Here is a 26,813-nt window from a genome sequence, read left to right on the forward strand (position 1 = left end):
GGAAAACTAATTAAATTACATGAGCAAGTGAATAGAAATTTTTTGTTAATTATGAATTTTGCGAGCTACAAAGGCTAAATGATGATGGATTCTGTAATTTGCCGCGCTTTTCGCTAGACACCGAGATAAGATGACAGCTGAGAAAGAACGGCGTGAATGCATTTTAATTTCTATATCGATTCAATAACAGTCGGCTGAACAGCGATCCATTAACGGTGATCCACGGGAGCTGACGTTGATTGGCAGGCTGATGGCTAATTATGTTAAAATCGGGGAAAGGTTGGTTAAATAGACGTGTGTTTATTGCTGGAGGTGGTTGGGGAAGTCGCTTTGGTTTGGTTTGCTCTGTCGTGGCCCTTCCCGTGGTCCCCGCGGGGCTGGGTGGGTGGAGGATGCCCTGCGTGGGGTGACACGAGGTGTCCCTTGGGACTCTGAGTCGCCGGGGCTTGGGGCTCTTCCCAGGTGAAGGCAGGAGGGGTGGGTTGAGGGTCAAGGCCAGCAGCAGAGGTGCTGGGGGTGGGCTGGTGACCAGATTTGGGCTCCCCATCACAGAGAGCAGCCCTCATCCCAGGGCTGGAGCGTCCCTGGCCCCAGGGCTGGGGCGTCCCTGACCCTGGGGATGGAGCACCCCTGGCCCCAGGGACGGAGCTCTCCCGACCCTGAGCTGGGGCATCCCTGGGCAGAGTGTCCCTGACCCCAGAGCTGGGCTGTCCCTGACCCTGGGACCGGGATGTCCCTGTCCCGAGCCGGTCTGTCCCAGCACAGCCCGGAGGAGCCGTGTCCCTCCCCACCGCCTGCCCCAGCCCTGCTGCCCCATCGCAAGGTGCTGGGCTGCACCTTGTCACCTCCCTCCCCCTGCCAGGGCTGCTCTGCCACTCTGGCCGCTGCTTAATTAGGGGCTTATTAGCATGAATCCCAGAGACCATCACCCCTTGAGCAGCAAAGGTGTGCGTGTCATGGCTTTTCAGCCAAAATCCAGCCACTCATCAGCCTCTGGAGGGATTTGAGATAAGCACAAACCCCATCCACACTCCCCATTAAGGGGAATTACCTGACCGGCTTAATTATGTGCGACCTGTGCCAATAATTTGCATGTGTTTACCCTGCACTGATTTACATAATGCATCGGAATAAATATCTTTTACTTGTCACCATAACCCAGATAGATGGGGCCCCTTCAAAGATTTCTTTGCCAATAAACATGCCAAAAATCATCATTTTGTCTTGTTCTGATGACTTAGTGCCATTAATTACTGCCTGAGTGGGTGAAAGATGCTCACCAGCCCCCTTGGCTTTGTCTCCACCACAGCTCCCGTGGGCTGGAACATCCCCGCTGGCCTCTAGCAGGGACATCCCTGAGCAGAGGTTCAGTGTACATTTGCCCCCAAAATTCACATTCCAAATCATCACCAAGCCTGAACAACTGTTTCAGGCCAAAAGAAGGGAAAAAAATCAACCCCAAGAGCCCCTGAGGAAAAGAAGGGGGCAAAAAAAGCCAACTCCAATGCCAGGGCTCGGGGATGCAAACCTGTGATGTCTCCTGGGTGTTTTCTATTAACCTAAAATCCCCTTTCTACCCTGATTTTTGCCTTTTTAAAGGCAGGAAGCAGCATCCCCAGCTTGGCTTGCCCTGCAGCAGCTTTGAGCCTCCTTCTTCCCCCAAATAACTATCTGCTGGCTGCATTGGGAGCATTGCTGATGCTCACCCTGGGGAGTCAAAATTTAATTTTTGGCTCCATTTGGAAATACTGAATAATTCTGGTGACGGATACAAGTGCCCAAAGTCCCAGTGTCCCAGCAGGGACCCAGCTCTCTGTGGCACATCCCTGCCTTCAGCTGAGGGAGCAGAAGCTGCTGGCGGTGTGATTTCTTTCTGTGCCAGAATTTTTTGAGGGGAAAAAAAAGGAAAAATTTGAAAAACAAACAAGCCCTGTGTTGGTTTTCTTGAGTAAAAAAATAGACACTTTTGGGTAAATATATCAGTTTAGTGAAAACCCCCTATTTCCCTGTGTTCTGTTTATAGCCCTGGCAGAGAGATCTCTCTCAGGCATAAGAATCCAGGCTTTGTTTTACTTAAAACACCCCTTTTTGGTGGAAGGAGATGATTTTGTGTGCTTCGGAAAATGATCCCCCCCGGCTCCTCCTGCCCCGGGGATGAAGGGCTTGGCTGGGCCGGATTCAGCCCCGCTGCTGGTCCTGGGGGGCTGTCAGAGCCCCTGGGTGAGCAGAGACATCACCTACTGCTGTGCAAAAACTGGGCGTGAGGGTGTCCCCATGGCTGGTGACCCCTGCGGTGGCCAGGAAGGACATGTCCTGTCACACCCCCATGGGATGTGGGGTGGCAGCGAAGCGGAGGCTCAGCCCCGGGGGGGACGGCTCCTCTCCCATCCCCATCCCAAAGATGGGGGCCGAAGCCGTGCCCAGGCTCCTGGAGGGCAGGGATGGAGGGTTTGGGATGAGGCTCTGGCATCGCCATCATAGTGGGTGTTGGGGAAACTGAGGCCCACCAGGGCTTGGTGGCAGCTCCGGGTGCACATCACAGCCTGTAGCTTCACGGCTCCCTCCCATCCCCATGAATGAATAACCTGACCCTGAATTAATTTCCCCCTAATATTTCCTCTGTAATCTTGGTCATCAGGATTTTTTCTTGCAAAAAATACAAAAGCCAAGGGTTGTGGGGTCTGGAGGGTGGCAGGTTACGAGCAGAGCCATAGACAAAATGTTGGGCTTGTTTCCCACTCTGAAATGAAGTTATCTCCTTGTCTTCTAGGGAAGCGCCTTGACGCGCTATATTGACCTTTTTTAATCTAAAATTGATTCCTTGCAAAACTCCACCTGGTCGAGAGCCAGGCAGGATCTCGGCGCCATTGTATCAGTTTCCATGATTTTACATCAGGGTGTTTTGCCTTTGTCTGGCATTTTTTGGAGCTGACTGCGCGGGTTGAGCTGAGCGGATTTGCCCGGCCATTGCCAAGGAGATGCTACGGGGCAGTTGGGTCCCCGTCTTTTTTTCACCCGTGGGGTGAAACCGGTCCTTCTGCTCCGCATTTCTGCTGTGCTTAAATCACAGAGGAACCCACAAGCTCAACCCTGAAGATGGGTCTGTTCCCCCCTCAAAGCACCCAGATAACCCCTGGGACACCTCTGGGATGAGGGCAGTGGGACCTCTCTCAGGCTCTTGGTGAGGACCTGGAGATGATGGAGCCAGGAGTGCTGGGGGTGATGGAGTCAAGCCCACAGTGGGGGTGTCACAGCGGGGCCAGGTCCGCAGGTGGGATCCTCAGCAGCCTGCACGGCGAGGCGCAGGCGTACGCAGGGCTGGTGGGGGTTACACCTCACCGAGTGCTCACTCAGCCTGAGACAGCGTGGGATAAATGCAGAGCTCCCCGTGTTCCAAACACGGGTTCAACCACCTCTCCCAGGACCCCCGGTTAAGGGCATCGCTTGGTGAACCCACTGCGTTTTTGCGGCATGGTTTTTGCATTCGTGGAAGCCAAGCGTTTTCTGCAAAGCCCCATCCTTCAGCCAGGTGCGGGGCCTCCCAAAACACTCCCGGGGGAGCACAGAACAGCTGGGAGGGAGAGAAATTCCCTCTGCAGAGGATGAAGGGAAAGCTCCCGGTGTGGTAGGTGCTGGAGGTTGGTCCCAGCAGTGTGGGGGATGCGCTGGGCCCTTGCAAGCTTGGATGGGCCAGGTTAGAGCATGGCCAGACCAACCCCGGCACACAAATGCAGCCTGTGCAGAGCTGCTCGGACAGCTGAGAGAGTGTGGGGCTGGTTTAGGAGATGCTTCCTTACAAAAATCAGGGCTGAGGGTCAGACTGGCTCTTAGGAAGGATTTCTTTGCAGAAGGGGTTGTTGGGCGTTGGAATGGGCTGCCCAGGGCAGGGGGGGAGTCCCCATCCCTGGAGGGGTTGAAGAGTCGGGTTGACCCAGCGCTGAGGGATCTGGTGGAGTTGGGAACGGTCAGGGTGAGGTTCATGGTTGGACTGGAGGAGCTTCAAGGGCTTTTCCAACCTCAGTGATTCGGTGAAATCATGGAACTGAAAAGCAGCGAACTGTTCCCAAGTCCTTCAGCTGGGTGGCATTTCAGAAGGCGGTTTCTAAGGCGCTGGAAAAGCAGCATCCCGGTTATCCCCGGCAGATGTGCGCTCCCGGATCCCCGGAGGTGCGCTGGGAAAACAGAACAAAGGCGAGCGGGTGGGTGGCGGTTAAAGGCCGTGCCTGCACCCACCCCCCTGCCCAGACCTGCCGGAGTGCAGCCCGCGGCTGGGGCTGTCTCGCCTCTGGCCAGAGGTTGCCCCCCGGGCTCTGTAGGGGGATGCCGGGGCTTTTCCTCCCGGGGCTGGGCCAGCTCCGTCCTCCCGGCTGCTGCCCCGCAGGGTGGTCCCGGGGAGCCCCCGGGGGAGGCGGGTGCGGGGTCCCCGGGCTGCGGGTCCAGGCACCACCCAGGGGCCGCAGAACCGAGGGAAGGGGGAGGGCAGCAGCTCCCCGGCCCTTTGCATCTGCAAATCGCCGGGCTTTCACCCAGCCCCACCTGGTTCCGGAGGGGGGGGGAAATAATAAAAATAATAGAAGTCTGCGATTAAAAAGACAAAATAGGGTAACGAAAGGCGGGCGGGACCAGCAGCCGCGCCTGCGGCGAAGCGGCCGCGCTCCCGGTGCCCCCGGAAGCCGCCAAGGGCCCGGCCTCGCCCCCCCCGGACCTCGACTCCCCCCCCCGGCCTGGCCGCCCCCCCCCGACCTCGGTTCCCCCCCAGGACTCGGTCCCCGCCCCCCCCCCCCCCGACCTGGGGTCCCCTCCCCGGCCCCGGCTCCCCCCCCCCCGGCCCGGCCGCCCCCCCCCGGCCCGGCGGCTCCGGGCCCCCCCGGGAGCGCGTCCCGCCCCGCCCCGGCGGCCCCGCCCGTCCTGCCCGTCGCGCCCCGGCCCCACCCGCCGCCTCCCCCCCGCCCGCCCCCGGGGCGCGGAGCGCGGCTGTGCGGGAGAGACAATAGAGGGGCCGGGCGGGCTCCGCGCAAACCTGCGCGCCCCGGGGATGGATGGCGAGGTGTGCGCGGCCCGGGGGGGCCCTGCGCCGGGGGCTGGGGCTGGAGCGGGCTCGGGGGGAGCGGGGCTGGGGAGGGCGAGGAGGGGGGGTGGAGGAAGGCGGAGGAGGAGAAGGGGGGGCGATGCCCCTTTCTGAGCCCAGCCCGCCTCTGTGCTAACCCGGCAGGATGCGGGAGGCGGCAGGGCTGCTGTGAAGAAAGTCCTGGGGCTGGCCGGAGGCTGGCGAGCGGCCCGTGGTGGCGGTGGCCCCCTGATGCTCCCCGGGTGGCGGCTCTGCGGGAGAAGGGGAGGCTGGTGAGGAGCTGGAGGACGGCGACGCGAGGCCACGGTGGGGGAAATCCGAGGCTCCGGCTGGGAAACCATGGGGAGATGCAATGGGAGATGTACGCTGGTCGGATTCTGCTGCCTGCAGCTGGTAAGGCGAGGGGCCGTCTGCGCTCATCAGCATGCCGGGTTGTGCTTTGTGCGAAATGTTGGCTGTCACCCTTCCCCGCTCCGTCTCGGCGGTGACCTTGCTGGGGGACCAGCTTGGGGATGATGCTTCACGGCCACCCCCCCCAAAAAAAAAAAAAAATTAAAAAAAAAAAATAATGAAACAGAAAAAAATAATAATCGAGGAGGAACGAAATGCCACCCTCGTGCCCTGCCTCAACCCAGCGCTGGCTGGAGTTGCGGCTGGGGAGATGGATGCGAACCAGTTCCCTGTCAGCGCCTGGGGAAGCGTCTCCAGCAGGTGTGAGCTTTGTTCCCAACTGCAATCTCTTCCCTTCGAGTTCGCTCCCGCCGGCAGTTTTCCATCCTGATGACTCCAAGGATGTTTCTTGGGGTGCTGGTCCCCCAAGTTGGGGCAACAAGGAAACTTGGAGCTGCTGCCAGCACTTTGTAAACTCTCCTGCTTTCGAGCGGGACCCGTCTGCCTGCGGCTGGGGGACACCGGGATGTTGGGGGCAGAGAGAAGGGAGAGGTTTAATTTTAATAGGATTGTCGGTCTTCGTAATAACTAGGTGCCGTGCTCGCTGCTGCCCGCACATCAATCTTCATCAGGCTGCTGATGGAGGAGCAGGCGAAGGGAGCGTGTGGAGTATTCGGGGGGTTTTCTGATAAAAGCAGCACCGATGAGGTTGCGATTAATTATCCCGGCTGGGTGGTTCGTTAACGGAGAATCAACATCCAACAACTTGCCCCCGCGGCCATGCCGGGGCTCATCGCGGCGAGGAAAATGAGGGGGGGGGTTTTGCCGAAACGTGTGGTGGTCAGCCCGGGGACATCACCGTGTGATGGGGTGGATGGAGGCAGCGATGGAAACGGGCTCTGGATCTGCTCTGGAGATGATGGTGGCATCCTGCTGACGGGCACTTTCTTCCCCGCGTTGCTCGTGTTTCATTCTCCATCCTTCAGAAGGCAGCGAGCAGGGAGGGGTCCCCACTTGTGGATAGAGGGGGGGACGGGGCTTTCCTGGGGGGATGCAGGAAGCTTCGAAGCCAGTCCTTGACCCCGGGGAGAGAAGCTGTGGGGGGCTCATCCCTGGGCTGAAGTCCCGCTGTTCCCAGCAGGAATGGCCTCTCGTGTCCCCAGCTGTGCCCTCGGTTTGGTCTGTAAAGTCTTGCTTTGCGCTTCACTCCCCTTTCCCCTTATTCAGGATAAATCCGATGGGTGTTTTCTGCGTGTGCGGGAATTTCCTGGCTTTCGGTCACTCTTTTTTTTTTTTTACCACTCAGCTCCCGAACAGGTTTGTTGGCATTTATTTCCTGAGATATCCCAGATCTGAGAGATTTTAATCTATTTTAGGGGAAGAACTGAATCGGCACGAGCTGCTGGGCTGGGAGAGCAGCTCCTGCTCGCACCCGGAGAAACTTTGCGCTGCAGATTGGGGTCAGGCTCTCCTCTCACACCTCGCCCTGTGTGTGCTGGTGCTGCTGGCATCCCCAAAGGCTTGGCTTCAAAACTGCCCCTTACCTGTGACCTTCCAACCTCAGGCTCAGCCCGTGCCCCAGCTCATCCCCTCCCAGCCTGCGGGATGCTCTCCCCAGCTCTGGAGGCAGCAGCTTGCACCCCGCCAGCCATGGGGAGATGCCCCCTGCCCCCCGCACCCCCTCCCACAGCAGTGGCACCCACCCAGCCCATGGGGAAAAGGTGGCGCTGGGTGCCCTGCCCAAGGTGGGGGGTCTGGGTGCCCAGGGCGGTGGAGGTGGCAGGTGCCATCAGGCAGGTGCCACCCTTGGGCGACCGAGGCCAATATTCATCCCCAGGGTGGCACGGCACAGGGGTTTGGGAGGGGACAATGGGGAGTGGGGTTGACGCCTGACCCCGGCTCTGCTCCTCTCCTCTGCCTCAGCTGCTCTGTGCCACCCCTGACATAGGGACGGCACCGTGGGGCTCATGTCTCCCTGTCTAGGTAGCCCTGACCCCTGTCCTGGGCCCTCTGTACTATAGCGGGGGACAGCAGTGCTCCCAGTGCCCCCAGCCACTGGGGCTGGGGTTGGACTGGTGTGTGCTGGGGCTGCCCGGGAAGCTGTTCCCCGTTTCTGCAGGGTCAGCTTGTGCCACCAGCGGGGCTTGCTAAACCTCACCGACTAGCCTGTGCCTCAGTTTCCCTTAAACGAAGCAGCACAGGTGAGGTGCAGCCGGTCCTGGGGCGATGCCACCACCTCTGGCTAGTCCTCGCTGCCAGGCCACCTTCCTGCAGGCACCTTCTCATGTCCCCATTGGTTTCCCCAATATTTGCAACCTGGTCCCCAAGGGATGTGCCCCTGGTCCCTTGTCCCCCCTGGACACGGGCTGCAGAGGATGCTCCAGAGCTGCGGGGTGCCAGGGTGCTGCTGGCACCCACTGGGCACAAGGTCCCCCGTGATGGGGTGGGAGAGGGCAGGTCTGGAGAGGCAACACGTCCTGCCCGGTGCAGGCAGAGCCCTGCCTGCTCCACCCCGTGCAGCCCAGACCTCAGGGCAGCGGTTGTGCCTCAACCAGTTTGGGAAACTGGTTTTTAGGCCGTGGAACGACAGGGGAGCCTGGGCAGCTGCTTTGGAGCATCCAAATATCCTACAGGCTCCTTCTCCACCGCTCAGCGAGGCAATGCTGCCAGCGCTGGGTGTCTCTCTTCCCAGGGGACAAGCAGCACCCACCAGATTTTGCCTCCATTTATTTTTTTTCTCTGGGAAAACCTCAGGGATCCCCTTGCCAGACACCCACCAGCCCCACCCCACCTCGAGAGGGGGAGATTTTTATGCTGATGAGGTGGGATGAAATCAAAACTCTCGGGTTTTTGCTGGTCCTCCCCATCATATGGGAGACCAAATAGCTGGCTGGGGGGTTTCACAGTGGCTTAGTAAACCTTTCTCTGGGATTCCTGTTGTTGTCGAGAGGATTTATCTTTACGGGAAGATGAGAGCTGCTGAGGTGGTTGGATGGAAAATGAGCCTGGAGGTGATACTGCCCCACTCGCCACTGCCAGCGTGGGCACGGGGGTGTGAGAGCTGCAAGCCGTGACTCTTGTTAACTCTGAAGCCTAGTGGTGTCGGTAGCACGTCAGGACAGCTGCACTGCTGCGGGGGAGTGTACCCAACCTTGGAGGCAGTGAGACGGGTTATTGGGATGTGGACTGCTGGAAGCTGAGGTCTGACTGGATCCGGGTGGCTGCTGTCACGCACCCCTTGGCCGTCCCGCTCTGTACCCTGGGGCCGTGCTCAGGCGCTGGTGCAGGCCAGGCTTGCTCGAGCGGGCTGCTTCTCCATCCCAAAGTGGTGACCCCTTTTTCTTCCCCTGCGGCATGGGGTTCATCGGGGTGTGGGATGCAGCTGGGTAGGGACAGGAGATACTCAACGCTCCCACCTCTGCCTGGCGGAGCTCGGCGGAGCTCTGAACTGGGGTTTCTTTTCCTTCTTTGTTTCTCTCCTTCTCCTTTAATTGGCTGGAAGAGCAAAGCTCAGTTGGCACCTCCCGCCTGGCTGAGCCTGCTAGAGCCTGCCAGGCTGGCAGCGTGCGGTGCCGTGCCGTGCTGTGCCACGCCATGCCGGCACTGGCATCCTTCCTCCCGCCGCCTCCTGGGGTCGGGGTGTAGGAAAAGGGGCCGTGGGTCCACCCTATCCTGCATGTCCGAGGGGTGGGGTTCACACGGGGCACTGAGGGCCTCCAGGATGTGAACCCCCCCCATCACCGATCCTGGAGAAGGCTCTAACGGGGTCGGCTTAACGAAGGATGGGCAGAGGGAGACGATGGTCCCATCCCCTGCACCTCTCCACCACCTGCCAGCCCTGTGTGACATCCCCTTCCCCAGCAGCACCCCACTGCACCCTCGGGGGTGTCATGGCCCTGCCGTCCCCTGCCAGCCCCACCACCCCTCCTGTCCTCATTTGCCCATTTTTGGTCACCAACCCTCCGGCACTGGCGAGAGTCAGCCCCCTCCGACAGCTGCCATCATCTTTTGTCCTCGCGCCGTTCCCATCGTGCCCGATCCCCGGCGTGGGGACGGCACGAGGACAGCGGGGCTGGAGCTGCCCCCGGCCACCTTCCCACCGCCGGGAAAGGGGGAAAGGAGCCGGGGCTGAACTCTGGATGGGGGTTTTCAATTACACAATTAAATGCACAATTAGGTATAATTACCAGCGCTCAGAAGGTGCGACTGTTCATAATAGGCATGTAATCTACTGCAGTCACTGTTTATACTGCTCGGCTCCGCTCCCTAATGATTATGGAAAGCTTTCACATTTGCATGGTTGCCATGGAAATGGGGGGCTGACGGAGGCATCAGGGATGGCGAGCCCCTCATTCCCCCGCACCCCATCTCGGCGGGATGGGACACGATGGGTGCGGTGATGCCTCTGTGCCTGGGGATGCTGCGGGCCGGTGGGTGCTGGTGTGCAGGGATGGGGCTGCTCCGGGGATGGGCAGCACTGAGGATCTGGAGGCAGCCCCGGGGGGAAACTGTGTGCGTTGGAGGCATAAAAAACCCCAACCCACCTTGTCACCTCCCTGGGTGACCACCCCAAGGGGAAGGGAGGGATGGTGGGTGCAGGTGGCCATGGAGAAGCATCCCAGCCTGGCGAGACCTCCGCGTGTACGTGCATCCTCCAGTGCATCCGCATTATTCACAGGCAGAGCTTTGCTTGACAGGCCGCTATAAAGGTTTATTGGCGCGCGTTTGGGAAGGCAGAGCGTTACAGCCCGCAATTAAAACCGCGATTAAAGTGCAGTACATCTAAATTTGCAGGACCAGCTAATGTGCACCCAAGAGTATTAACGAGACCGGTTGAAGAACTCTCTAAATCATTCATGCTGGTTTGTAACAGAGCTGGGAGTGATGGGGACTGGAAAATAAATATCTCGGAGGGCTGGGTTGTGGAGAAAATAAAGAGGATGAGCCAGAAAACAGCCTGGCCCTACACCGAAGCTGTGAGAGCACGGGAAGGAAAGGTTGATGCATAATGTGATCCACAAAGCCTAGAACCCAGTGGCCTAATTGATGTCTGGGAAAATGAGTCTCGTCCAGCCAAACTTGATCTTGTTTCTTATTGAGTTCACAAGTTTGGCTGCTGAAAGGGACTGAGCTGCCATGATCACGTTTAGATGCCGATAAGCAACTTGATTTAATCCCAGGTGGCTTTCTGTTAGGAAAAAAATTAGTGCTATAAAAAATCAATGATGCTCATTTCAGTAATAGAAAGAAAGAAGAGAAGGAATGAAATCGTTGCCGGAGAAAACATGCAGACTGATGGGATGGTGGCGAGCATCACCGGGCACGGGGCGACTCGGGGATGGGTCCCCCAGTACCAAATCCCTGCCAGCCCATGGGGCAGCCAGGTCTCCCATCCCAAAATACACCCCCAGACAGCAGGAGGGGATGGGGAAGAGAGATCTGAGGTTGGACGATGTGGCAAAGTGGCCTCCTGAGAAGCTCAGTCTCTGTGTCCGTTCTGAGGGGAGACAGGGAGGTGGAAGAAATTCCTGGCACTAACGGTCCTTAATGCAGGAGAAGTAAGGCAAAAAGAGGGTTTTGGGGAGAAAAGCTGCTTTTTAGCCCTGAAGGTGGTTAACCACAGCAAGAAATTGCCTCTGGGTACGGTGGCTTTTCCCCGCTGCCTTTGGCCAACGCTTGCCCCAGGCTGGATGCTGGCGGTCGGTTCTGCATGGCGGGGGGTGCAGGGGACCGCGGGGACGTCCCCACAGCGGTGACAAGTGGCTGCGTTTGGGAGGTGCCGAGCGCCCTGGGTTGTGTATCGCCAGTGAACCGGTTGGTTTTGCTGCGGGAACGTGCTGCTCATGGATCGATGAACATCTCGCTGCGCTCCTCGTGGCTTTATTTGTTTGCAGACTCGGAGCCCCAGGGGATGCTCTCCCCAGCACCGATGGCTCCCACCACCTTTTCCCCCTGCAATGGAGCTGTCGGCTCCTCTCCCCACCCCGGTTTCTCCGGAGAGAAAGCACAGGAGGAGGTTCCCCTGAAGGGGCCAAATAATTGAGCAGGGAGAAGGATTCAGGGCTCAAACGGTTCATCGTGGTGAAATTCAATTCCTGATAGGAAACCCCCATCCCCTTCTGGGACTCAGACCTGGCGCTGAGGCCGCGGTGCTGCCAGCCCTGCACGGATCCTGCTTCACCCACAAATGTCAGTACAGCGGTGGGTTACGGCTGTTGGGAGGATGCTGGGTGCAGGCACTGGGGTACTGGCATCCTCCCAGCCTTGCGCTGATGCTCTGGGGCTGCAAAAGGGCTTTGTAACCCGGCAGCTGTTGCACATCACCCTGGGGAGCGGGGTCCTGCCGGCATCACCTCCCTCCGTGGGGCTGGGGACCCCTTGGGATGCTGCAGCTGCCACTGGGTACCAAGGCTTGGGGAAATCCTTATGGAAAGGGGAGAAAATGGTCAAGAGCACACGGCAGGGATGGAAGACCCACAAAACCCTAACGTTCCCATCAACGCCGGCCGCACGTCTTAACAGCTCCTCCAGCACCGGCCGGCGAGATGCAGGTTATTACGTATTGATCGCTGCGGCGCCTGGCCAAGCTGAGCTGCAGGCATGGGCGGCTTCAGACCCCTCTCATCCCGGCGGTCCAGGCTGTATCCCCATCCCTCATCCTCCTGGGATGCCCTGGGATGTCCTTGTCCCCATCGCAGCATGGAGCTGGGGGCAGTTTTTGGCTGGAAGTGATGGAGCGTTGGGGGTTGAGTGGGGAGAAAATATTCTGCCTGAATCCCAGGGGGATGCTCAGAGGGTCAGAGGGGCTCAGGATGGGCCCCTTGGTGTCTTTTTTTCTCTTCCCCCCATTTGAAAGCAGCTATTTATTTAAATTTGCAAAATATGTACGTAGCAGCATGGAAAACTGGAAAGGCAAAGTTGGCAGAGAGCAGCCCTGGTCATATTTAAACAGGACATTAAACCCCAAATGGTTTATTAATAAGATTAATAACAGCTCCCATGTGCTTGGCTGGGAAATTTCAGCCGTCTTTGGTTTTTGCGCTGCGGCAGAAGATTTGGGGGAGAAAAAAACAATTGCCCAAGCACTACTTTGCCTGCACCCGGATAGGAGTGGTGGGGCAGGATGTGGCCCCCCTCCAGCCATCCCTCCCACCCCGCCCTGGTGAGGGTCATACACCGGCACATTTTGCCTTATTATTTAATAGTGACTTTTACAACCAGCTGCCCCTGCACTGGAGTGGGAGATGCTGAAGGGACCTGCGTTGGGGTGGTGTTTCCCCCTTCCCTATCAGGGATCAACTGCTGGGAGCCCACAGGGAGTCGGGGGGCTCAGCACAGGTGTTGGGGGGTTTGGCACATCCTGGCAATGCTGTGGGGTTTAGGAAGAAGGAGCTTTGGGGGGGAGATGCTGGAGGGCATGGAGTAGGTTTTGAAGGGTACATTTGGGCTGCTCTGATGCCCAAAAGCATGCACAAGTATTTGGGGGGCTGTGGGGGGACCCCGCTGGAGGAGGGACCCCACGCAGCGATGCTGGGGGCAGTTTCTGCCCCCAGTGCTCCTGTCCCTGTGTGATCTCACATGGCCTCTATCGGTCTGTGGCTTGAGGCAACACGTGAGTCAAGAAAATCCTCCCGACACTGTTTTGTGAGCCCTGGAGGGGACCGTGGGGCAGCTGGGGAAGAGGGGTGTCCCACGAGCCCCTCAGGGACCTGCGGAGGTCCCCTGGAAACACCCCATGGCAGCTTGGTCCTGTGTTGGCCAGGGGCCACCTGCTGCCACCCCTCCTGGGGGCTGTGGTTGTATAAGGGGGTGCAGGATCAGGCCTGGACCCCTCCCTAGGCAAACATCTCATCCCTGTAGTCCCCAGACAGGGATCAATCGAACTGTGGGGGTAGAGAATTTTCCAGGGGCTATGCCCCCCCAAAAAATCTGCCCCACCACCCTCAGCCCTCCCTTCCCCATCAGGGATCAGCTGCTGGGTGCCCGCAGGGAGTCGAGGGACTCAGCACATCCTGGTGATGCCAAGGAGGCTTTAGGAAGCAGCAGCTTTGAAGGAGGGATTCAGGAGGGTGGGGGGTGGGTTTGGAGGGGTACACAAGTGTCTGGGGGGTTGTGGCAAGTCTGGCTGCATCCCCTCAGGGCTGGCGGGACCCCTGAGCTGAGCTAGGGGCTGTTGGCAGCCCATGGTGGGGACAGTCTGGCAATGCCCCAGACAGGGGACTTCCCACACAGTCCTTCGTCACACACGCGTGTGCAAGTTGGTCACGGCGAGGAGTGGTGCCACATCCTGGCTGTGACCCAGCAGTGGGGACCTGTCCCCTTGGGGGGATGCTGGGAGTGGTGGCACTGCAGCACAGTGTGGCCCCTGGCGCTGAGCATCCCTCAGGCACCCCGGGCGTGGTGGTGGCACCAGTGGCACTGCAAAGCCACCGGTGCTGGCTGAGCTGTGGGGCTCCCGGCCTGGTTGTGTCCCAGCACCCTCATCATCCTCACTGCCCAGACTGGGTGTCGTCCAAGCAGGGGACACAGACACCGTGCCTGGTCTGGCATTGCAGCCATGCAGGGGACACAGCCAAGGGCAGGGCATGAAGCAAGCTCTGAGGGCTGGCCTGCTGCTTGGTTCTCAGGCTAATTACTTGGTTAGGGCTAATTAGCGCTCTGGGTCGCTCTGGTCTCTTCCCATAACTGGATTGATAGTGCAGCCCTTTCCCACCACAGGTGCTGGGGCAGAGCCCAGGGGCACCGTGGGTGCTGGGGGGCTGGTGCAGAGCAGCTTTGCCTCCCTCGGTCTCTTACTGAGGAAGGAAAGTGCAAAGACCTTTGGTGAAGGGATCAGGGAAGTCGAAGGGCTGGGGATGGCCTGGCTCTGCCTCAGAGAGTGTCCCAGTTGGGGCTGGGGTATGCAGGGAGTCATGGGCACATCATGCTGGTGCTGGAGTGGTGTGTCTCTGCCTGGCACCGCGTGTCATCCCACAGGGACACCCAGGGACAAAACCCCAGCTCGAAAATGTCCCAGGGGAGCGGATGGTGCTTGGGGTGAGAGTGGAAGGTGCTGTGGCTGGAGTGCAGGATGCTTGGGGTCCGCATGCAGGAACGGAGGATGCTCGGAGTGGGAGTGGAGGATGCTCAGGCAGCGCAGCGAGGGATGCTGCGGCTAACAGGAGCCCCCGGGAAAACCTGTCTGCTCTCTAATTCTGTGCAATAATGGCTCAGATTAATGGTGGTCCTCAGCTATTGCCTGGAAATGTCAAGCTGAGAGTCCTTGTCCCGTCCCCCTCGGGGCTCTCTCCTGCACACACATCCTCCCCCTCCTCCTCCACCCCACCAGCGGCCAGGAGCGGTGGGAGGACAAGGCAGCGCGGTGCTGCCGGCCGTGGCCGTGGGGTTCAGCTGGGGTCCCCGCTGCCTTGAACCGCGTCCCCCAGCCCTGGGGAGCCCTGGCCACCCCCCAGGCAGCTTTGCACAAACCCTTTGCAGGCTCTGATTTGTATTTTCTCTTTTTTTCTCCCCCTATTTTGGCTCAGGAACCAGCTCTGTCCCCCTTACCCACCCTGGGGGCACGGCATCCCCATCTGCGCCTCTGGGACCCCCCCTGCTCCTGTCCCTGCTGTCCCCTCCTTTGCTGCCACTTCCAGCCCATCACCGGCCGGTTGCCAATCCCCTTCGGCAGCTGCCGGGACTCTCAGGCGAAACCGTCCTTTCCTGGCCCCTTTTTGTAGCATCTGGTGCAGTTTTCCCTCAGCTCGGGGAGGGGGGGACACAACAGGAGCCCTGTGACAGGCACTGGGGTGGCACAGGATTGTCTCTGAGTCCCTGTGGCAGTGTGGGGACTACTGGCAGAGCCGCTGGAGGGGTGGTCAGAGTGCAGCAAAGTTTGGGAGAGTCTGGGGGTGTCTGTTTGCTCCCCAGGGCCGGAGATGGCACTGGGGGATTCCTGGAGGGTGGCAAGTGTCTGTCAGTGGTGACATCCCTCTGGCGTGGCCACTGGGAGCCCCGTGGCATGGGTACAACAGCCAGGCTTTGGTGGGGACGTTGTGGGGCCAGTGCTGCAGGGCTGGGACCAGGCATGGAGCTCGCAGGGAGTGGGGCTGGTCCCCAAGGGCTGGGGGTCCCCATGCCCAGCCTGGCCATGCCTCCGGCCCCTCCAGCTCCCGGCTCTGCCACTGCAGCCCTGGACATGGTCACATCCCTTCGCCCTTTGCTCCTGGGGGACATGCAGGATATCACCATCGCTTTCTCCTGGGAGGAACACGGGGCAGAGCCCGGAGGGATGGGGAAGCACGTGCAGGATCAGTGCCAAGACCTGGCTTATTCCCTCCTGGGAATTCGCATCATGTCTCAGACTCGGTGGCTCCAAACAAGGATTTAATCTGGCAGCAACAGGCTGGTGTTGTTATGACCTGCTCGATAAACACCAATTGATTATTAAAGGCTTTATTTATATATATTTATATATAAAAGTATATATTTATATATTTTTAAATTTTTTTCCCCCCTGAAGCTCAACAGTTGTGTGGATGACGGTGAGTGGAGGCTGGGGCAGGTCCCTGCAGTCCCTTCCAGTGTGAGGGGGAGAACATCCCTGTGCCATGCCTGGGGCCCTCAGGCTGCATCTCACCAGGCTTTAAGGCAGCCCCTTGCAGGGCTGTTGCCCCTTAAGCCCAGCCTGGGTTTGGCCCTGGGCTGCAGGGCTGACCTCAGGACCGGTGATGGTCAGGGTGCTGGCAATGCCCGTGCCTGGGGCTGAGGACGGCTGGTCTGGGAAGCGCAGGCAGGAGATGCTATGGTAAATTTGGGGTGTCTACCTGGAGTTCTGGTGGGTGTCAGGGGCCGTATTTAGGACACCCTTACCCATTTTGGGCTGGTTTACGCCCCATCGATGCAGGTCCTCCCCATCATCCCATGAGCACTCCCACCCCACTGTCCAGGAGACGGGCGCTGCCCCCAGCTTTGGCACCCACAGCGTGCTGCTGCCCCAAACCATCCCCCCTTTTGAGTGCACCCGCAGCAGGGATGAGGATTTCCGTCTCAAAATTTGGGGGGAAGACCCAGCCCAGCAGCACCCGTGGCCTGGACACAGGGCTGATTCTCCCACCACCTCCTGGGGTCCTCCCCATGGGTCCCCCCATGGGAAATGGGGCTCAAGGGCTCTCCCTGGGTCCCTCTGCTCCATCTTCTCCTCCGCCGGGGCAGGGGATGCCAACCCCACTAATGACCCTGACCCCGCTAACGACACCACCTCCTGCCTCGCAACAGCCCCAGGCCCTAATTATTTTTAATCAAGCCCCCCTCAAAGAAGGAGCTGTGTGGCAGCCAGGTCAGGGGGGGTCCCGCAGGGAGGTGGCACTTGCCAGACAAAGCAAACCCAGCCCTAACAAAGGAGCTTGAATTATACATGGGGTGCGGGCTCGCGCCTGCCCCGCAATTAGCAGCAACCTCATTAGCGGGGTCAGTGATGGGGTTGGTGCTCCCCACCCAGCAGAGAAGAGGATGGAGCAGGGGGATACGGGGAGAGCCCCAGAGCCCCATTTCCCATGGGGGGACCCATGGCAGGACCCCAGAAGGTGGTGGGAGCATCAGTCCTGTGTCCAGGCCATGGGGGGGGTCCCATGTGGGGACCCCAGGAGGCCCCCTCGGTCCTGGGTCTAGGCCATGGGTGCTGCTGGGTTGGGTTTTCCCCAAACATTTTGATACAGAAATCCTCATCCCTCCTGTGGGTGCACCCAAAAGGGGGGATAGCTTGGGGCAGCAACCATCACCTGGCTGGCAAAGCCATCCCATGTGGTTACGGGTGAAAAAACAGGTTTTTGGGGAAAATCCCAGTTGCCCTGGTGTGGGACTGGCCTCGATGCCAGGGGGATGGGCTCACGTCCCTGTTGGATGCAGGGCACTGACAGCTGTGCTGGCCTTGCTGCAGGGCTTGGGATGGTTGGGGGGGGCATCGTCCCCCCACTCAGCCGTGGTGTTGTCCCCCGTCACGACATCCCAGTGTCACACCTTGTCATTAACAGACGCGGCCGAGCAGAGCAGGAGGGCCCCAGGGCGGACGCTGGGCTGGATCTGGCCCCAGGAGCTCCCCGTCTACCGCCGTGCAACAAAGGGGCTCATACAAAGCAACCCCAAAATCCACCCCTGCAAATGTGGTGGGTATAGAAAGAGGACGAACCAATTAATAAAAGCAATTTTTATGGATGTTTAAGAAGTCTCTAATGAGCTCCCATCCGCGGCAGCCGCTAATCGCTGCGTTTAATAATGTGCCGGTGGTCACAGCACGCTCTGCTAAGGCGCCTTATTAAATCCTCTCCGTGATGAATGGGAAAGGTATTGGTGGGTTTAACAGCACCGGCTCTTTTGCTAAAGGAATTGTTCAAAATACTCAGGTTTCTGGTTATATTAGGTCGGCACATCCTTTTGGATGTGTCCTGATAGGCCGGGTTGCAGCCGTGCTGGGTGCAGGTGGGTGGGGTGACGGCAGCGGCCGGGTGCTCCACTCCCGCGGGATTGCAGCCCTGGGCTGACCGGGGCCCCGCTGCCAGAGCAAAATCATAGAATCATCTCGGTGGGAAAAGCCCTTGAAGCTCCTCCAGTCCAACCATGAACCTCACCCTGACCGTTCCCAACTCCACCAGATCCCTCAGCGCTGGGTCAACCCAACTCTTCAACCCCTCCAGGGATGGGGACTCCCCCCCTGCCCTGGGCAGCCCATTCCAACGCCCAACAACCCCTTCTGCAAAGAAATCCTTCCTAAGAGCCAGTCTGACCCTGCCCTGGCGCAGCTTGAGGCCATTCCCTCTTGTCCTGGCGCTGGGTCCTTGGCTCAAGAGACTCATCCCCCCTCTCTGCACCCTCCTTTCAGGGAGTTGGAGAGGGCCATGAGGTCTCCCCTCAGCCTCCTCTTCTCCAGACTAAACCCCCCCAGTTCCCTCAGCCGCTCCCCATCACACCTGTGCTCCAGACCCTGCACCAGCTCCGTTGCCCTTCTCTGGACACGCTCGAGTCATTCAATGGCCTTTTTGGAGTGAGGGGCCCAAAACTGAACCCACTCATGGAGGTGCAGCCTCACCAGTGCCGAGCACAGGGGAGCAGTGAGGCTCCACTCCCATCCCTGGTCACGGTGACAGTGATGGCGATGGGGAGAATGTAAGGAAAATGCTGGATGGGATTGATATTAAATCCCTCAATAGGTAATGAACAGCACTGATGATGTCCTGTGCATGCCGTTGCTCCTTAAAGCACCCCAAAAAGCATCGTGGGTGCTTGGGGAAACAGGCAAATCCCTTCCATGCTGCTCGCTGCCAGCCCTGGCTGCTTCACACTGCCTGGGTGCTTTTATATTCAGCTCATGGGAAGATTTATCTTTGCCTCACCAGCACCCATGGGTGCCTCAAGTGTCTTCTCCTTGCGAGGTGCTGGGATGAGGGACACATCCAGCCAGGAGACCCACAAACTCCTCCAGGAGCTTGGGATCATTATTCAATATAGAAATAAGAATAAATCCCCAATTCTCCAAGAAACTCTGGCCCATGAGGGTTTGGCTCACCCGGGGACGAATGCAGGTGTGACAGCCCTGCCTGCGGCGGGCAGCAATGCCCCTCACCAGGCATCGTGGCTGCCTGCAAGTTGGGGAATCACCCCGAGAAGGAAACCCGTGGGGTTTATCATATAAATCCCTTTTGTGCTGGCAGCTACCTTCTCGTGGTCTGCTGGGCAGCTGAATCTCTTAAACCTGCGTCTCAGGGTGGTTTTATCCTGTACTTTAAGGCTAAAAAATTGGATAAGTGCTGGAAGAAACACCCACATTTACGGGGCTCGGTGGGTGCACCCAGTCACCCCTGGGTACCACCTCCGGATGCCCCTTCATCCATCCAGGATGCAGGAGCATCCCCTCCTCCTCCAAAACATCTCTACCCTCCCATAAAAATAAATATTTTGGGAGCCACGTGTGGTTTCGCCTCCCCACCGGCTGCTGCTGGCTGCTCCTTTCGCGGTGGCATCACTCCGAGGGATTATTTTTGCTCCCCGGCTCATTAACGGGGTTGTTACCAGGCAGATTTCCTCACCCGATTTTCTTCTTCCCAGCCTGCGGGTCGTGGGAGGAGGGACTGCTGGTTTCCATAGCAATGCGCTTGGCTTTAATCAGTATTTCTTTCCTGGGAGAATTGATTACGAAAGGTGTCACTAAATAAGTCAGTAAATTGGATTTTTTTTAATATTTTTTTTTCTCCCCTCTGTCAGATTATATTAACGGTGTCTTTCAGGCGCCATTTGAGATCTGGGGGAAATTACCTTTTGCTTTTCGCAGATGTCAGTCTAAAGAACTTAACCTGGAGAATTAGCATCGAAATTGCCTGCGGCTTAATCCTTGTCCAAACGGGCTTGGCCACTGTGGGCTGGTGGGGGCATCTCGGCCAGGATCCATCCCGTCCCACCCAACACAGCGTCTGGTGGGTTTTTGCAAAGTTTTGGAGATGGGATTGTCCCGCTCCTCCTCTTTCCAATGGCCCAAAACTGCTTTTCCTGGAGTGGTCGGCTCTGGCTCACTCCCCATCCTTGTCCAGCCCCAACATTTGTCTGTGTCTCACCCCCAGAATTTATTTAGGGGGACACAATCCCTGTATCTCTCCATCTTGTTTGCCGTACCTGTGTGCCCCCCAAATTTAAGCCCAAGATCCCCCAGATTTAAGCTGCAAATCCCTCAAATTTAAACCCAAGATCCCTCAAATTTAAGCCTAAGATCTCGCACATCTAAGCCCAAGGTCCCCCAGATTTAAACCCAAGGAAGGTCTCCCAAATTTAAGCCCAAGATCCCCCAGATTTAAGCCTAAAATCCCCCAGATCTAAGCTGAAGATCCCTCAAATTTAAGCCCAAGGTCTCCAGTCTCTAAGCCAAAGATCCCCCAAATGGAAATCTAAGATCTTCCAAATTGAAGCCCAAGATCACCTAGCTCTAAGCCCAGGATCTTCCAGGTTTAAACCCAAGATCCCCCAGATTTAAGCCCTGTCTCCCCCCACCCGGGGCTGGAGTGGGGCAGGACCAGTTCTCTCCTGTGGTGTGTTTATGGCTCCATCGTTACTGAGCACCGAGCACCTGTGGGGCTCTTCCTCGCCCCGTCGACGGGGGGACAAGGGGTTGGTGGGCGGTGGGGTCCCCACGGGTGGCGGGGGATGTCCCCTCCATCACTGCGTCCCACGGGCAGTCTGGTACTGGAGGAGATGCCAGCTGGTCTGGGTGCCAGAGGTGCTCTGCCAGGGTCAGGGATGTGGCTCCACTCGGCATCTCCAGACTTGCAGGGAGAAATCCCCCCGCTCCGAGTGATTCCCCATTTACTCAGGGTTTTTTAGGGTTTTGTGCTCCATTTTAATTAATTCTCAGCCTCTCAGTGGCCATGCTGCTAATGTGCTTTCTGCTGCGAGTCTCCGGCGTGATGACAAGCCACGGCTCGTTGTGGCTAATTGAGGCGCGTGATTAATCCCAATTTTCTTTATCCAAAAGGCTGTTTGTTGAAGCTGGCTTTCATGGGGGATGTTTGCTGATGGTTTGGAGACAGAAAGTGCCTCTGAGGCTGAGCCAGGGATCAGGACAGGGGGATGGGATGGGATGGCATGGCATGGCATGGCATGGCATGGCATGGCATGGCATGGCATGGCATGGGAGGAGATTAATGGGTATGATGGATGGGATGGGATGAGATGGGATGGGATGGGATAGGATGGGATGGGATGGGGTGGGATGGGATGGGAGGAGATTGATGGGAGGGGAGGGGAGGGGATGGGAGGGGAGTGGATTGATGGATAGGATGGATGGGATGGATGGAATGCATGGGATGCATAGGATGGATGGGATGGGATGGGGTTGATGGATAGAATGGATGGGATGGGATGGGATGGGGTTGATGGATAGGATGGATGGGATGCATGGGAAGGATGGGATGAGGTGGGATGGATGGACAGGACAGCAGGCTCCCCTGTTCATGCTCCATCGCAGACACACAGCAGGTTATTTGGGCACGGCATGGGGCTGCACAGCCCCTTCACTTGCCCCTCTGCTTCCAGATGGATTTGCTCCAACCCGCAGCCTAACTTCTCTATTTGTGGCTGCCTGGGGCAGTGTGGCCAGACTCTGCCCCTTGGTCCCATCGGTCCCCTGTGCCCATTCCTCCTGCAGCCCTGTACCACTGGCCATTGCCCATGTTTCTTCTCTTGTTTTCTCTTTGTGGACTAACTTAGGCTAAAAGTTGTAATTCATTAAGATTCAGTCCAAATCCCATCTCTCCTTGCCAACCCAGCAGTCCCAGCCCTGCTCCTGCAGGTTTGGAACAGCTCTCAACCTGGTGTCCTCATGGCACAGCCTTTCTCCAGCGCTTGAGCTTCTGGTCTTCTCCACTGTGCCTCAGTTTCCCCACTAGACCTGCTCTGATGGAGCTGGTCACCCTGACCAAGAGAGCAAATTCTGCCTGGTGTGATGCTGAGCAGGGCTGGGCAGGACTTACCTCATTTTCCAGGTAAACTGAGGCAGAGCACAGCGGTGCACAGCACCTGGGTGATGCAGGATCAGCCCTTCCCCAGCCATCACCATGACCTTGGTGCTTCTACCCTGCAGATGTGAAAGCACCTCAACCTCACGGGAATGAGGGGCTGTGTCCCGCTGGGGTTGCAGCCTTGTGCCTCAGTTTCCCCTGATGGAAAGTGCCACTGGGCACTGCTGCTGTCCCCGGTGCACATTTCCCCCTCACGGACACTGCTGGCACCTCCTTACCCCATCCCATGAGTGCCACCACCCCATGTCCTCCCCACCAAGGGGACCCCAGGGGTCCTGTGTTGTTTCAAGGTCATTTGCAAGGTCAGGCTGGGTGGATGCAGAGCGGCACAAGCTTGGGGTTAACGGGATCATCCCAGCTCCCTTCTGCGGGGACGCTGAAATGGGTTTGCGGATCCTGAGAGTTTCCCAGGGGGATGGAGCAATTCCCTGCGGGAATGGAGCCTGTCGTGCAGAAGGGCATTGCTCCAGAGCCAACCTCTGATGGGCAAGCGGGGAATTGAGCTGCTTCGATTTCCTCGGCTTTCTCTCAGCATGGAAATGTTTCCTTGCTGGGAGGCAAGAGAAAGAAAAAAAGTCTTGTCTCAGTGTTTATAGGACGGTGCAAATAATAGATGCAATCTTGTATTAAAGTTAAATAGATATAATATTGTGTTAAACTGGCCTGCTTGTGGGGAGATTTGAAATCTGTGCTGTTTGCTGGAAAAAAACACCCTATCAAAATTCCTCTGGGGGTAATGACCCGCTGCGGGTCCTTGCCAGGGACATCAGAGCCAGCAAGAGCCAAATCTACTCAAAACTTGCAGTTTCGGGAGCTGATGGGCCCAGCGGTGGCTTGGGGTTTTGTTTTAGCAGGTGTAAATCAGGAGGAGGCAAGGGTGGTGATGGAGCATCCCTTTCTGTGTGGGAACAGCCACTGCCCCGGGTTTCGGTGTTCCGGGCACCTCAGAGCACTGTGAAGGTTTGGGGGTGTCTCCCCGAGCTGTGCCTCAGTTTCCCTTCCCTACGATGGAGCCAAAACAGGAGGGGGCTGGGTTTAATCTGCCTTGTGCAAAGGGCACTTTGCAACCCTTGGGCTACATTTAGGGGATTTTGGTATTAGAAGTATTATTAGTATTATAGCTGTTAGCCACCCCGAGGCAGCGTTTCTGAGCCCTCCTGGCATGGAACCTCCAAGGATGGATGGATGGAGCCAGGGGCATGGATCTGGGGTGCAGGGCTTGGAGGGGACCCAGCCCCAGGGGTGCTGGGGCCTCCCAAGGGTCCTGGGGATGGGTGCAGCTGGTGACCTCGCACCCAGGGGTGCAGCCCGCCCTGGGCCGTATCCAGCCCAAGGAGCAGGTTGCCGGCGGCGGGCTCCTGGGGCGCAGCGTCTAGACAAGCGCATCCAGCCAGGGCTGCCGCCGCGTTCCCATGGCAACGCTGCCGGATGCGGCGAAATGAAATAAATAACCGGGGATGGAGGGGGGGGAAACAGGCGAGAAGAGGGAAAGCCCATCGATGGGTGGTGGGTGCTGGGTGAGCGATGGGGAGCTGTGGTGAGGGACCCCGTGCACCCCAAGGCTCTGCTTGTGCCCCCAGCACCCACAGCCACATCCTGGAGATCTGGGATGTTTGAGGCACGTGCTGGGAGATCCTGAATCCAGCAGTGCCAGTGTCGGGGGGAAGAAAGGGGCTGCGCAGAGGCCAGGAGCACCCCAAAACCCACTGGCATCAACAAGGGGTTGCAACAGCTGGGGAAGGAAGGACCCAATTTATGTCTCTTTCACCCCACTTTTTCCTCCTGCCATGTTTTGCAAGGGGGCTACTCAGTCCCAGAGCATCTTCTCGGCCAGGGGCCGCATCCTGCTCATCACCACCTGATACCAGAGAGCGATCAACGCTCTGGCGCCTTTAATTTCTTTTCCTCCGTGATTTCATGAAGGCTTTTGCAAGTTGGAAGTAGGTCAAGAACTTGTTTCCAAGTCATTAAATGAAGTCCCTGGGTTCACAGCGGTGTTTGCACCTTCTTAATAGTCAATTCGCTCACTTGCCGTTCATTTAAATCGCAGCCAATTTCCCTAAGTGGAGATGGGCGGTTCGCGGGGACCACGCAATGAAAACGCCTCCGACGGCTCCTCGGGCTCCCCAGGAGCAGGAAAAGGCACTAGAAGAGCAAAAATCAGCAAAATGCCTCAAACTGCCTCAAGAAGAGGGGTTGCTGGGGGTGGGTGAGGCTGCGAGGGGGTGTTTGCGTGCTGTGAGGGCTCAGGGTGGGGATGCGGGGACACGTAGCATCCTTTGGGGCAGGGAGCTGGGCTTTGCTTTCCCTCCCGGGGAGGGGGGCAGGATCTGGCCAGCCCCCGGGAGCCCCATTAGCCCCAACGATGCTCCATCTGCTGCGGGGACCCCCAGCCCTGGGGACAACAGGAAACGTCCCTTAGGGGGACCAAGAGCATCGAAACATCCCTTATGGGGACTGAGAGCATCGGACATCTGCTAACAGGCCAGATCCTGACCAGCAGCTCTGCCTGGGGGGTGTTTTTTACCTAAACCCCAACATTTTTTTGACCAAAACTCCTAGGAACAGGGTATTTCTGCCTCAAACAACCAGGATAAGCTCAGCGGTGGAGGGAGCGATGCTCTTGCATCATCTTCGGACGTAACACAGGAGGGAATTCGAGGCAGAATGAAAACCCCAAATCTCTTCAAAATGCAGCGAAATGAAAAGTTAAATCCCCGGTGAGCCCTAGGCATATGGTGTTCGGGAGAAAATCACCCGGCTGAAGGATAATAACCCATCGGGGGGTAAGGAAGCCCCGCTCGGCTCCTGCCACGCCGCAGCATGGAGGGGAGGGCAGAGGGTTTATTTCAGCCCGACGCGCAGATGCTGCTGCTGAGATCAAGGGCAGCAGGCAGCCGGGAGGAGCATCCTGCCTGCGCTGCCTGCTCTGGCCTCGCCAACACCAAAAACATATACAGCTGGATTGTCAGCGCTTTTCAGTCTTTGGGGAGGAACATCCCTTTTTTTCTGGGAAGGAGCCTCTTCCTATATATTTTTTTACCCTTGCTGGAAAAAATCAGGGAGGGAATATCCCCCTCCCCTGCCCGTGTGGCTGGGTGAAGACCCTCGGAAGGGCAACAGGCAAGTTTGCTCCTGCCTACAAATGTCAGAGTCACATCCCTGGGGCACCGGCAGCAGAAAAGCTGCAGTTTCAGTGATGGGAAAAAAAATCCCCTAAAAATCCCCTTTTCCCCAACCTCTATGCTCAGAGTTGGCTGTGGGGGAGCTTCTGTCTCCTGGTGCATCAAACCCCCCAAAATACAGAGCAAGTCCCCATGTGCTCAGGGACACTGGGTGCTTGGGAATCCCCCCGCTGCGGGGTGTCCCGTTTGGGGGTTCACCCCTCTACCCCCTCCCTCCCCACGGCTGGATCCCCTGGGGGCTCCCAGGGTCCTGTATCCCATCTGGAAGCAGGTGCTGTGCCAGGATGTGTCCTGCTTTGCTGAAAATTAGGTGGCTGGGGACTGGCAGGGGATGTGGGGTGCTGCTGTGTGCCCATACATGATGGGCACAATGACACGCGTGGGATGCCCATGTGCCCCGTCCTGCTGCGAGGGTGCAATGTGCAGGCAGGCTGTGAGTGCAGGCAGGCCGTGAGGGCAGGCAGGCCGTGAGGGCAGGCAGATCATGAGGGCAGGCAGGCCATGAGGGCAGGCAGGCCGTGAGTGCAGGCAGGCCGTGAGGGCAGGCAGATCATGAGGGCAGGCAGGCCATGAGGGCAGGCAGGCCGTGAGGGCAGGCAGATCATGAGGGCAGGCAGGCCATGAGTGCAGGCAGGCCATGAGTGCAGGCAGGCCGTGAGGGCAGGCAGATCATGAGGGCAGGCAGGCCATGAGGGCAGGCAGGCCGTGAGGGCAGGCAGGCCGTGAGGGCAGGCAGGCTGTGAGTGCGGGCAGGCAGGCTGTGAATGCAGGCAGGCTGTGAGGGCAGGCAGATCATGAGTGCAGGCAGGCTGTGAGTGCAGGCAGGCTGTGAGGGCAGGCAGATCATGAGTGCAGGCAGGCTGTGAGTGCCCACGTGCTGCCTCCTCCTGCCCAGGCTCCAGGCAGTGGCTGCTCCCCATCCTCAGCTGGTGCCACTGGATCTCCCGGGCTCAGCCTGGATCCGGGAATCCCGACCCAGCTCCCCCCAAGGGAAGCAGCTCCCTCGCCTGGCCAGGGCACCTCGCGCCCAGCGTGCCTGAGCACATGGGGGTCTTGCCCCAGATTTTGAGGGGTTTTCACTATGCAGCTGCCCCCGGCCAGCCCTGGTCATGGAGGCTGAGGAAAAGAGTTTTTTAGGGAATTTCCTCCCCCACCATCCCCACCACTGAAACCGCAGCTTTTCCGCTGAGGCTCTCCGGGATGTGGCCGCCACATTTGCAGACAGGAGCAAACCCACCCATCGAGGGTTTTAATAAAGCCACACTAGCAGGGGAAGGGGATATTCCCCTCCCTGATTTTTCCTAGAAAAGGGAAAAAATAGATGGGAAGAGTTTCCATCCCAGAAAAAAGGGATGTTTTCCCCCGAAAGTGTTTTGCCCAAGTAATAAAAATGTGCAAATCCCTTTTTCTGCCCCAAAACAGCCCAGCTGAAGCAGCAGCAAGCAGGGGGAGCCCGGGATGGGGAAGGGCACGTGGTGGCCTGGCCGGGGCTGTCCCCATGGGCAGAGGGACGGGGTGACCAGCAACATCTTGTGTGAGTTAACGGGGCTGGGCCCCTGTGCCACCGTGCCCACCCCCATGTCATCATGTGCTCCGGACACCTGGGCTCCCCCTCGGGGATGTCGGGGACAG

The 26,813-nt window shown here is 58.3% G+C and overlaps 1 protein-coding gene across 1 annotated transcript in view; it reads left to right on the forward strand.

Annotated features, from left to right (window-relative positions):
• The first annotated feature begins 4,985 nt into the window (after positions 1 to 4,985).
• Positions 4,986 to 26,813, forward strand: part of NKAIN1 (sodium/potassium transporting ATPase interacting 1) — a 39,537-nt gene continuing 17,709 nt past the window's right edge. Inside the window, exons 1-2 of the mRNA XM_074894219.1 lie at positions 4,986 to 5,047; positions 5,213 to 5,461. Of these exons, the coding sequence (XP_074750320.1) occupies positions 5,408 to 5,461 (54 nt within the window). The 5' untranslated portion in view covers positions 4,986 to 5,047; positions 5,213 to 5,407. The remainder of the gene's footprint in view (positions 5,048 to 5,212; positions 5,462 to 26,813) is intronic.

Source organism: Strix uralensis, chromosome 25 (assembly GCF_047716275.1).
Source record: "Strix uralensis isolate ZFMK-TIS-50842 chromosome 25, bStrUra1, whole genome shotgun sequence".
Classification (NCBI taxonomy): domain Eukaryota; kingdom Metazoa; phylum Chordata; class Aves; order Strigiformes; family Strigidae; genus Strix; species Strix uralensis.